This window comes from Neolamprologus brichardi, chromosome 16 (genome assembly GCF_056152115.1).
Source record: "Neolamprologus brichardi isolate AB-2024 chromosome 16, ASM5615211v1, whole genome shotgun sequence".
NCBI lineage: Eukaryota > Metazoa > Chordata > Actinopteri > Cichliformes > Cichlidae > Neolamprologus > Neolamprologus brichardi.
Genome location: NC_142119.1, coordinates 5,698,582 through 5,711,002, shown reverse-complemented (window position 1 = coordinate 5,711,002; position 12,421 = coordinate 5,698,582). Strand labels below are relative to the sequence as shown.

Genomic DNA, 12,421 nt, shown 5'->3' with positions numbered 1-12,421 from the left:
CTAGTGTGTGTCTAGACAGACTCCGCCTCCAGTCCTCACGCAATGCTAAGCTAGCGGACTACTAAGCAAACAGAGGGCTCTATTATCTTCAATCTTCCATGTTATCTTTTTAAACAACAATTTTAAGAGCTCCCGTAATTTTTCATGTGGTTGATAACCAGTAAGACAAAACGTTCACGTTGCTAAATGAGGAAAAAGGAAGATCAGTGCAGCACTGTGGAAGTGTGGGGAATGTCAACAATCAACACAACTTCAGCAAAGCCTTCTGTACCGGTTTTGCGGAGAGGGAAGTCATCTTTTGAGTCGTATGTGCCCAGCATGGGATGGTTGTACGCCGACAGTGTCGTTTGTGGAGGTGAGCTCTGGTCCAAAGAGCTATGCTGAGTTTTTCTGCAAAAAAACCCCAAAAAAACAACAACAACACAAAAAAGACGATTAAAAACACTAAACAGTATCAGTGTAACGTGCTACATGAATGTGGAAACTCTGCTCCGCCGGCTTTGTACACACGACACATTCCCAGCTCAATCTATTACTATACGTAACTTTTGATACTCGCATACCCACACACAAGCTTGTGTCTTCTCTCCAAAGTCAGCTAGACACGTCAGAGCGTGGACAATGACGTGGGTGGAAGGAAGAAAGAGGTAAAGCTAGAGGGACAAAGCCTGAAAGCTGAAAACCTTTTTTTCCATTTTTCATTTTAGGAAAGTAAACGGGCTGAAAATGCACAGAGACAGAGGTGAAACAGAGAGGGAATACACGCATGAGAGAAGTGAGGAGAATGCCAACAGGTCAAACAAACGGAGAGAACCCCAAAGAAAGGGGAAACCGTGATAAGCGTGATTTATAGTGACTGGCAGCACAGTCCTCCTGATTATTCCATCATCTCCTGCCTTGGCAGAAATGTTTGACTGCTTAAAGCCTCTTCAAATATTTAAAGCACAGGAGAGGTGCCATTGTCTTTTCTCTCTGCCCACTTCAAACATGCGCACACACCTCAAAGAGAGCTAGCTGTCAATCACTGACAACAAACACTGACAGGAAAAAAAAGCCTCATCGCTTCAACGTTTTCTCTGCAGCTCGACTCAGAGAGGCTAATGCTGATGTTGGGAATTTGATGTGAACACAAAAGCACATCAATGACAGACGCCTACACAACAGGAGTTCATAACACCACGGGGTTCGCCATGTTTGCAAAGCCAGGACGATGAGAGACTTTCATGTTGCTCATCACTGGTTTTTATGTTTGATATTTTTCCTAGTGTCGATTCTTTTTTTGCTCAGATTTAAAAAAAAAAAAAAGAAGCAGCAACCAAACTCTCGTAAATGCACGAGAAATATCACATGCTGATGTTTCATAGCTCTGAATATTAAGGTTATTGAAATACTGATGTGAATTTTTTTTAAAAAAAAAAAGTCAACATAAAGGATTTAAAACAAAGTCTTTTCACTTCAATCAATCTACAAAGTCTATATTAAACCACCTGATGTATGAAAGACCAGTCTGATGGTGGCAGCGAGAGCTGTTAATGACATGTTAATCCAAAACGTCGCATCCTGATTTCTATCAGAAGTAGAAAAGTGTACCACGGTATAACAGAGCCATCAGTGTAGGGCTCAGGGGTTTGGGATTGTCATTTAATTCCTGACCCGTGTGAAGAAATTGCTCTAAAATTATTTCATCTTTAAAATGTTTGACTTGAGAAGGAAGAAGGAGGAGGAGGACATCAAAACTCCACACAGATGGGCCGTGGTAACCCCGGCACCACGTTCACAATGGTACGGTCACACTAAGGAACACAGTGGTTGGAGATTGTGGCATAACCACAAGTTCATTGCAACCTCCGTGTGCAATGAACTTGAAATGGTTGGTTTGAAGGTGGAGGAAGTCTGTGACTGCTCGCGGGCAGCCACCATCTTCAAACCGACTTTGTGTCAAGACAGCAACAAAACAGCAATAAGATGGAATTTAGTCTGCTATCAGTTTTCCACCGAATTGGGTCAAGTTGGCAATTAATGCAATGCATTTGTGGTAAAATGTTTATTCACTGAGATGAACTGGCAAAAAAAAACATGCAACACTCGGAAATTCACTTTCACTACTTACACAGCCAAACAGATATTCAGGAATTCCTCCACAAATTGTGACGTAGTTGTTGCAGAACGTGTGCAAAAACAAAAACACTCACCCATACCAGTAGCGTGGGTCACTGGGCAGACAGTGGTTTAGGTTTCGCTGAGCCAAGGCTTTCTTTTTGCTCAGGACAAACTCCTGAAGTCGCATCTTTACCTCTGTACTGGCGACTGCACCTGCACAGCAACACAGAGACGGGCAGAAGAGTTAGCAAGCGAACATTTTTCAGCACCGCCACGTTCTTCCCAACCAAAACACAAAGAAACTTTTGCCCTACGTGAGCTGCTGCCATATTATCCAACCTATGACACTAGGAAGATTATAACTACATCCATCCATACTTTGACAGATAACGGCAATCTGAGTTCTACAATCAGAGTGCACAATCTTGCATTAGAGTGTCACTGAAATCCCACTGAGACCACTGCAGCGCTACGTAACCTGCCTCGAAGACGTGCTTCACGAGTTTCACTCCGCTCCTGGTCTCTGCTCAATTACCAACCTCCTCTCACAGCAACAAACAAATTATCAAGGGAGGGAGACAGAGGCAGGTGAGAGGGAGGGAGAGATGAAGAGCGAGGGAAGCCGGGCTTAAAACACTGGTTTCAGAACGTAGAGAAAAAAAGTAGAGGTGTGTTTTCATTAGAATGTGACAGTAGGAGTGATAACAGGTGACGTGTCGAGCCTCAGAGCAGAAGTGGTAAATTCACTGTGTGAAAATGACAACAGCTAATACATGTTCCCTAAATTATAGTGCAGCTGGAAGTGCTGACGTCCCAATATGTCTGCTTTGCCACTGAAGCAAATTGGCTTTTATGAGACTGCCTTCGATGCAATTTAGTGCAGTACTTAACAAAGCTTCCTCTGTTTGCAACCCAATGCTTTTTCCATAGACGTCAAACTGTAGGCTCACTCTGCTCAGCGCAGAATGATTGAGAAAAAGGGCATTACTGGAAAAAAATAATGGCTCTGAAAAGTGGGGGTCCATACACTGTGTATGTATGTGTGTGTGTATATATATATTCATTCTAGTATTATATCAGTACGAATACAGGAATACGTGAGCCATTTCCTCCTCGTTAAACTGTGTTTACGGTCGTATCCAAAACCTCGTTTTGTTCATTTACAGACATGAAAATGCGCACAAACACACAGCAGCATGGATGAATGCATATTTCCTATATTACAAGAGTGATTCAAGTATAAGTACAAGTGGAGAAGCAATTTAGTAAAGTGTGGCTCAGAAATGTCACCGAAAGGGTACGTTTATAAACAAAGTGCCATTAAACAAGGAAATTCAAAGTCAATTACGCAGTGAGTCTTTCATACGAGTACTATTTACCTGTAACAATTAGAAACACAATTAGCTTGATGCTGCTAAAATAATAAGGAATTACATTTTATTTTAAAGGAGAGTTCGAATATTTTGAGTAGAGGAAACAATAGAGATGATCTTGCTCTGTCTCAGTTGTTATTGGTGAGTACAGAGATTAAATAACTGGTGCAAGGACGTCTAAAGAAATGATACCAGACCAGCATTGGACCAAGAAATATGTTTAAAGGGAATAAAAAGAGAGAGAACATTGCCTGGTTCAGTTTTATTGCTGTCATTTTATTTCGCAATCAGTCCGCCTGTAGAAAAACTGACGACATGTCTTTCTGCACGACGTCTCGCCCCTCTAACCCCGTCTTGGCTGTCTTATTATGATATTCCCTGCGGTGAATGTGTGAGGTCAGGCTGTTCTGACTGCTGTGCTGTAACTGCAGGTGCTGTGACAGAGGGGCTGCGAGGGCCGAGCTCCTCTGACACCTGCTGTGATAATATGACACAGTGTTTCTGCACAGGTACAGCAGACGTTGGCAGCGCACAGCAGAGCAAATATGCGCTCGGTCGAACATGAAGACTTTGTTCATAACACCTTTGATCCCACTGCGGAGTAAATCCAAGCACCGAACTGACTATTTTGGCCATACGTTACCTTCTAACAGTAACGCTGTGCACATTTTTGATGAAGCTCTCTTGGTCACTTTCTTTAAAAATAATTCTCTGTGGCAGTCGCTACTCACTCTCTTGTCCCCTCTCCTTGTTTTTGAGCTGTTGGAGTTTGTGTTCTCGCTGCTGCTTCTCCAGCTGCTCCTCGTGACGTTGTTGCTCCATCTTTCTGTGGTGCTCCAACAGTTCTTGTTGATGCTTGAGCGCCAGTAACTCCTGTTGGTGCTGAGAGAAGGACGAGGAGAGTAAAGAAGAATCAGTATGAGCTGAAAAGACTTAGCCATGGTGGTCTGCAGATAAATAAATAACATCACAGAAGCAAGAAAGACTGAGTCTGAAAAGCAAAGCTAATATAAAATGGCATTATTTTTAATGGCCACAAGGGGGCGACAGCTGTGGTTCCAGTCCTACAGAAGTCTATGGGGAAATGGTTCTCTGTAAACACTCTCCTGATGAATCTATGGGCTCAGTCACTCATTTGGGGTCATACTGAAAAAAAACCTTAATGCATTTTGTACATTTTTGTTATTTTATTTTATATTCGATTATCCGGAATATGCTTGTTGGCAAGCAACCTGTGTGTCACTAGCCAGTAAGGATGAGGGTTTCACGGTCACTCTGTTGTCACATCCAGGTTCAAAGCGGGTGGCATCGAGGTAGCTACGCCCGTTAGAGATGCAGTCAGGCCAAAATGACAGTCGTTGTTACCTTTTGGTTTTGTGGTCATGGCAACACAGTCAGATTTTTTGGGGGGTTTTCAGCTGGGTGATTTGCTGAAAAATGTACCAGCACTAGATCAGATTACACCAGCATACACACTTAAATTCAATTTGTTTCTGTTTGCCCTTCACGAGGCATATTTCTGCTGAGTACAGCTCTACAGTATCCGAGGAAGATTTCCCACCTCACCACCATCCAGCTTTTTCTCTCTCTCTCTCACACACACACACACACACACACACACACACACACACACACACACGCGCACAGAAGGGAGGAGAGGAAATTTTCTCCTCTCCATCTTCATCCCAACACCTCACCTTAACATGCTCCTGCATCTGGGCTTCATGTTGTCGTGATAGCTGTTCATGTTGCCTCTGAAACTCTGCGATGAGTAGCTGCCTCTGGAGCTGCTGCTTGTGTTTAAGAGCCACCAGCTCCTGCTGCAGGTGCTGCTCCTGCTGGCCTGTGGGAGGTTTTTTGGAGACGCGATTACTCAGCGCATCTACATCTACGGGCTGGAATGCCGCAAGATAAGCGGAGACTTACTAATGACTGGTCCGCGGCCTGTCTCAGTAGACGTGGAGGTGGGTGGCGTGGGGTGGGGTGGAGGAACCAAGCCAAAGGAGGGCTGCTGCTGGTGGTGGTGAGCGTGGTCCACTATGCGCAGATCCATGGGAAGGATGGCTGTGGCGGTGGAGGGCAGCGCCGCTGTGCTCACGTCCACTGAAACAGCAGGGAGTCAGAAAATTTTATTATATGTTCACATTAAATTTGTAATTATTTAAAGATCATCTTAAATTCATTTAATAGCAGCCAAAACATCATGTCCTCTTTGATCCAAATGAGACAGACGGACACTTGTTACATCAGATGTCCAAACTCTCTGGCCGTGCCAGCTGCACTCATCATTACACTTCATAGTGCTCGCGGCTGCTTGTAACGTTAGCACTGAGAACCTAAGTCTGTTTTTATAGCTGTACACAGCAGATAAGAGCATTAGGGACACAGCGAAAGCATAAAATGTGTCTGAGATTTTGAAAGCCGGAAATCATCAGAGCATCAGTGTAAGCGGCAAAGGGAGAAAACGTGTTTATGTAAATCCATACAAACATCCGAGAGCGAAAACACCGCCCATCCCACCCCAACATGAATTTCACAGCAAGGATTTGTGCGTGTCTGCGTTTCGGTTTGTTACCGTGTGTGTGTGAGCAGAACTGCTTGTGTCGCAGCCGTCACAACTTCAGACGTGCCGCTGTAAAGAAAAAGGTCGCAGGAATCGACTTTTTAAACCTCACGACAAGGTGTTAAAATATTAGCAGGCAGGAATAAACCGTAAAGACCCATCTGTTTTTGTTGCTTCCTTTATGATTTACTCAGTCTGCATCATTTAATCTGCTTTATATGAATAATCCAGCGAGGTCGCACAGGGCCCCGTGATAAATGAAAGGTAATGCCCTGCTTCAACACCCCTGCTTGTCATGCAACAGCTCAGGGTACGAGTGCAATCAGATTAGTTCTCTACAAGCAAACAACACAGCAGCTTACACACAAAAAGTAGCACACCAGGGAAACGAGAAAAAAAAAATTCTGTGCCTTGATCTTTGAATAAAACATGCTGTGATCAAACACCGTTAGCACGCTACTCCTTTCAATCCAAATTGCAGATTCAGTTTATGAAATAAACCTTTTATCTATTCAGTGTTGCAAGTAAATTCTGACTTATACATCAAAACCTCATGTGCACCATTTGGTCTACTCGGATCAATATCTGCTGCGTGGAGAAGCAGCTTGCACCACGCCGAGCCCTCCACCAGCGATCAATAACCTAAAACCAGCGCGAAGGCTCCCCAGCCTATCGTGGATGTTCTGGCATCCCTGGTGGCCAATGAGGTGACGATGAAGTTGCAGTTACTTGCAGGAAAGGTCCAATGACATCTTTGGTACTGGGCAGGTTTTCAGTGCGGGGAGAAACTTGACACCACCCAATGGGACAGCATGGGAGAGAAGAAGGGTGTGGCTAGGCCAGACTTGCTGGTGCTTCGCTGGTGCACACGTGTGTGTGTTTGGTTGTATCACTGCTCTTGTAGGGACTTGTTTATAGGCTGGACATTAGAAGTTCTGTTAAATCCTTCAGTTGGAAAAGATGAAAAGGACTAGGCTTAGAATTAATTAGGCGAGGGTGGAGGTTTATTTAAAGACTTAAGAGTTTACCATCCAGCTGCGCCACTCTTGCTGCTCATAACGCCAGGTGAATTTAGCAGCATTTACTGTGACGGGTGAGTCATCTGCGTCTGCATGCAGGAGCCTCATTAGAGGACCACAGTGACTGCCACGTTGAGTGTAAAGAGTCGGTCCCAATCAACCATGTTATCCAAACAAAGCCAGCCGCACTGAACCATGTTCAAACTCAGCCCCCTTCTCACCTCTCACGCAAACATTTACACAAACATGTCAGCTGTTTACACACATATTTAATAAGCAATAAACATCAAAACAAAACATTTTGTTTGACCATCAGTGGTGACAAACATGAATGGAGCCGAACCTCAATTACTGCCTCCTCAACTGTAAGTTTTCTCACATGAACTTAGGTGAGTGGCACAAATGTCCTGTAAACAGGCCTCTGGCACACGCTCTCAAACACACACGCACACACACACACACACACACATGATCCCTTCACAGCAAAGTCCAAATTCAGCTATCCAAACTTTCATGCAACCCTATGGAATCCTTAGATGTTTATTACTAAACAATAAAACAACAAACGCAGCTGTCTTGCATGACCTGAAATGAGATATGAAGTAACTCGTGTTTTCGCAGCACAGATTAGTAAACTAACACATGAAACTTATCAGACACACACGTTTTGCCAACAAGCTGACACTTAATGCCACGATTCACAGACAAACACAGCAGAGCGAGTTTCTCAGCCAAAAACACGCGCCAAAGAACCAAAATCATTTATAGCCAAAAACGGTGCTAAAACTGTGCCACAGCAGTCCCCCTCTCCCCACCTCGGAGCAGCTGGTCCTGAATATACTCTTGTCCCTGTAATGCATATTCCTTTGTGCGGTTTGTGTTGTGCAAACAGTGTTTTAGAAGCACTGGGTTACCTCTGTGTGTCTACATGCGAAGCAATTTTAAAAGCCAAATGCCTTTGTATGTTTTATTATGTTAACATGGCCGGCCACTTACGGAGCTGTGATCAATGGCCAAGTGCAAGGCTAAAGCCAGGCAGCAAAATAAACTAATTACAGCTACTTATCCTCAAACTGAGGGGCTACTAGTGCCGACGGCCAGGAAGAGACAGAGATGGAGAGAAATAGGGAGGCGGTGTAATAATCATCGCTTCGACCAGCTACTCCGAGGCTAACCTCACTGGGCTGCCACATTAAGACTGCACTGAGAGCTATTGCTGGCTACAGATTGTGTTGTTAGCTACACAAAGAGACGCAGGAAGATAAATAAGGATTTTGTACCAACACAGTCTATACCCAAACTGCACAGACTCGGAGAAGTTGTTCCAGTGCCCGGAGAGAATGTTTTTGCTCCTATGGTTTCATGAGAGAAGATGCACTTAAGACTGTAATGCTGTCAGGATTGTGTATCTTTAGGGGCTGAAACTATTTTCTTTAATTATCCAGACACAATTATGTTTTGGATCATTAAAAAGAGGGCTGTCAAAAGTTTGGAGCTCCAAGGAAACATATTTGCGTCACTAACAGTTCACAGTCAAGCTGGCACGGCTCTCAAGGATCGCAGTACTGTTACAGTTGCACCGTGACGAAAACACCAGCAGCTCTCCTAATAACAAACCTCAGAGGCATGTTTATAGTAAACAAAGCCTTGTCAATGGCGGCAGACAAACAGGGCGACATACAGCCCTGGGAGAAGCCACCTGTGAAGTAATTAGCCCAGCTTACACTGATCGCACTGTGTGAATATGGCATTGGCTTACGGGGAGGAGAGGTGCTTTCATAACAGCTGACTCACCCCGACAACAACGGACGTGATAATGCAAAGATTCTCGCTGCAGATTTGGATGAGCAATTCAGAATGAATGCTAACAGATGCTTCCTGAAATAAAGGAATAAAAATACTAGTGCTATTATTACGCACTGATTTCTATCTCGAGCGTATGTGCACGTGTGGAGGCTACTGCTGCGGCTCTTGCAACCTCGTTGCACAAAACACTGCAAATTATAGTCTAGTGCAAATTAAGTCTTTTTTCGAATAATTCACAAATTGGCTGTAAATGTCCTTAAGCCCCAGGACGTCTCTTTAAAACTATAAAAGGCAAACGTAAGATAAACTCTGGTCGATCTCAAGACAGGAAATTGTGTTTACTTTGTAGAAATCGTTCAGGATGGAGAGTTCATGACTACGGCCTGACTGAAAGCAAGGGAACCCAACATAAACAAAACTCTTGACATGCCAGGCTCTGCCTCCTCTTCTCTCTCTCTTATCTCCTCATTCATCACCGTGTCCCTCAATGTACCCCTCCCTCCTTCCGCTCATCATCACCCCCCCAATCAGGCTAAGATTATGGATCACACAGAGTTATTTATAGACGAGGACTCCCAGAGGAGTTCCTCGCCCCACTGGGCTCCTGTGCACTCAGAAAACCCCATGCATGTTTACTCACAGCTTATGAGAAACTAAGAGTGCAAACTCATTCACAGTTCCAACAGAATGAGCAAATGTCAACACAAGCCTCGCAAATTTAGAATGAACAGCAATCGCTGACATAATGTCAACCCGCTGCGAGCCCAGCAGACTCAGGTGCTCACAGAGGAGGGAGGCAAACACCATGGTGACTGCTGGCACTGTGGCCGGTGGTTGGTCGGACAGTGGAGAAGGGGCGGGGCTTGAGGTGGAGGGTGAACCAATGACGGTAGGCAAGCGATTCAACAAACGATCTGCATGTGCATTTAGCTCAGTGCTTTACTGTCAAGTCCGGGGTGGGTGGGTGTGACTGTTGATGTATGCCTCTGCATGTCCCAGTAGCATGGTAACATAGCCACCAAAAACCTGTGGGTTTTTCCTGCTTCCTCCTTTCTCTAGCAATATTTCCCCAGATTAACTTATAAAAAAAACAAAATGCATTTAGTACTAAAGTGTTCTCGTTAGGAGACAAAGAGATACAAAAAGTGTTTACTGGCACTTTTCAAAGAGCTTATCAAGCTGTGTCACAGCACTGTGATTTTAAATGTCAAAGCTGGAGTAAACTGAGATAAATTAAAGACCCCACATGTGATCCAAAGCAGACAGCAGCAGAGTCAAATGGTGATACGGGATGCAATCTAACATTCAGTCCTTTCTGTTTATATGTCGAGCAGTAGTCCCAGTGAGCTTACACACTAACTTCCATGCATTTTGCTCCACACATGCACGCAAATGCACACTTATGTGCACAATAGACTGTGCGGAAGGACAGACGCAGCCACTGCCATCTGCTCCATTCAGTTAAAGGCTGCGCTGAGCGAGCCTCCATACATCAGTGCCATTCAATAAACACTGCCACTACTCCGAGCCGCACACCCACACGCACAGCAAATGAACACGCACACACAAACATGCACTCACTCCCTAAGTGAACATATATACGTAACACAGCAACACATTCACAGGCAAAACGAGAGTCTGCATAAACAAACGCACGCCTGTTGATCACTTAATGTACAATCAGCACACTGTGCACAGAATAAACTCTGTGAAAGAAGACTCCAACAACACATCCTTTACACAAAGGAAAACCACAACAAACCTACAAGCCGGCCGAGCACAACTACACGAGGATCACATAAAGCACTTCACTACATGCGGTTTGAACAGTAATTCTCTGCATAACAGGAACAGCTCTTACCCATCAGTTATGCTGCGCTGTTCTTGCACGTTTGAGAGTGGCGTACAGTATCTGAGCGAGAGAGAGACAGAAAGTGCGTTTGTAGCCAAAAGTGCGAGTGAGAAGAGATGGCGTTAAAGTCCACGGCAGCACACAGACACAGCAGACCGGCCCGGGTTAGGTCCTAACAACAAATCTTTCTCCCTCTCGGTCTTTCACACAGTCCGTCTCTCACTCTGTCGCCTCTCTCTGCTCCTCTCACTGACGTGTTTTGCTCTGCCCTCCAGCTGCCACTCTCCCTCCCTCCCTCTGCTCCTCCGGTCCCCTCCCACTCACTCTCTCTCCCACTCTCTCTCCCTCGGCTCTCAGTGACATCAGGGGGCAGTCTCGGGCATGTTGAGCATTTTATTACAGTCACTCTCCCTCTTCTAACACACCGGCAAACACTCTGTCTACATTCCTATTTCCCTACACCACCTATGCGTTCGTGCACTAAATCTGCATTTTTGGACTAAACAGAGCCAAGTTGTACTTACCCACGCTTACACATTTATTAACAGACACACACACACACTTTATGTAAAATCCTCCTACACACCAGGAACCTTACAGCATAGACAGTCGCTTTCTGTGAAGCTGGTTTGACAGTAGCAATACATTACAACCACTGAAGACACACATACGTCACAGACATCTGTCTCTGCTCACTACAAACACGCACATAGAAACAAAACGAGCTGTTTACCAGTGGCGACTGATACCCCAGAAACTTTATGATGTTAGTAACTTTGTTCTGGAAACTCTTTCGGTTTTTAAAAAAGAAAAGTACGTCTTATTCCAGTGAATCATCGCCACCTAAATATGCAAATAATGGATTATTATTACACAAGACAGAAAGAAGTTCATCTGTTTAAGGAGTTCTACTTAAAATAAGTAAATCTTAGCAAGAATGCATGACTAATAAACAGGAGAGACGCTGAATCACAGGCCTGAAACCTTATTTGTAGATTAGTGATGAGTTTGGGACTGAATGATAACGGGGAGCGTTTAGGGGACGGCTGAAGGACTGGCCTACTGAGTGGAATCAGTCCACTTAAGACAAGTGCTCCTCTGGGGGCAACACCTGACGTGCCTTTTGGTTTTTTCAATGAAGGTTCAGTCGATATGTGTTAAAAGAAACAGGCAGGAAGGACCTGACTGTTTGCCCCAAGTGGGTTAGTTGTCCTCTGCGCTCTAACGGTCTGCTTTCCAATTCCCCTTGAATTACACTGGAGTAAAGGCAGGGTGCCAGTTGTGAACTGGAATCAGATACCTGCCTTTCACCAACAGGGTGCCAGTTCAGAGCCCGGATGGAGCCAGTTACGCTTTAATTTCTTTAAATAAATACAAGTTTTGACAAGTTCAAAAATCAAACTGGACCAAGCGCTGCAGAGTGGAATCATGGTGAACAGAATCTGTGGGCTGAGTCACAGGTCGATTTCTTGAGACGGCCCCTCCCATATACACAGGTATGTGGTGCAACTTTGGGCCAAGCAACTTTATGATGGTGTGCTGGCGTCGGCTTTCTTCGGCTCTCACGCCAGCGTTTGTTTTTTTGTTTTTTTTAGTTGAAATTCGCGGGACTGCATTTAGAAAAGCATGAGTGATATACTGCCACTGTGGATAATGTTCAAAGTTTTTCACTTTTATGAGTAACCCCGTTTGCAAGGCAGTTAAAAAC

General features: G+C 44.6%; 1 protein-coding gene across 3 annotated transcripts in view; it reads right to left on the bottom strand.

The window, feature by feature from the left end:
• Nucleotides 1-12,421, bottom strand: part of hdac4 (histone deacetylase 4) — a 117,435-nt gene that overhangs the window by 42,897 nt on the left and 62,117 nt on the right. For 2 of the 3 annotated variants that reach the window (XM_087830234.1, XM_006793686.3), the window contains exons 4-8: nt 5,400-5,576; nt 5,171-5,316; nt 4,205-4,355; nt 2,193-2,313; nt 272-390 (exon numbers count right to left, since the gene is read on the bottom strand). In XM_087830234.1, coding sequence (XP_087686360.1) covers nt 272-390; nt 2,193-2,313; nt 4,205-4,355; nt 5,171-5,316; nt 5,400-5,576 — 714 coding nt within the window. Of the gene's footprint in view, nt 1-271; nt 391-2,192; nt 2,314-4,204; nt 4,356-5,170; nt 5,317-5,399; nt 5,577-10,722; nt 10,970-12,421 lie in introns of those variants that run through there. The other variant, XM_006793687.3, reaches the window with a different exon arrangement.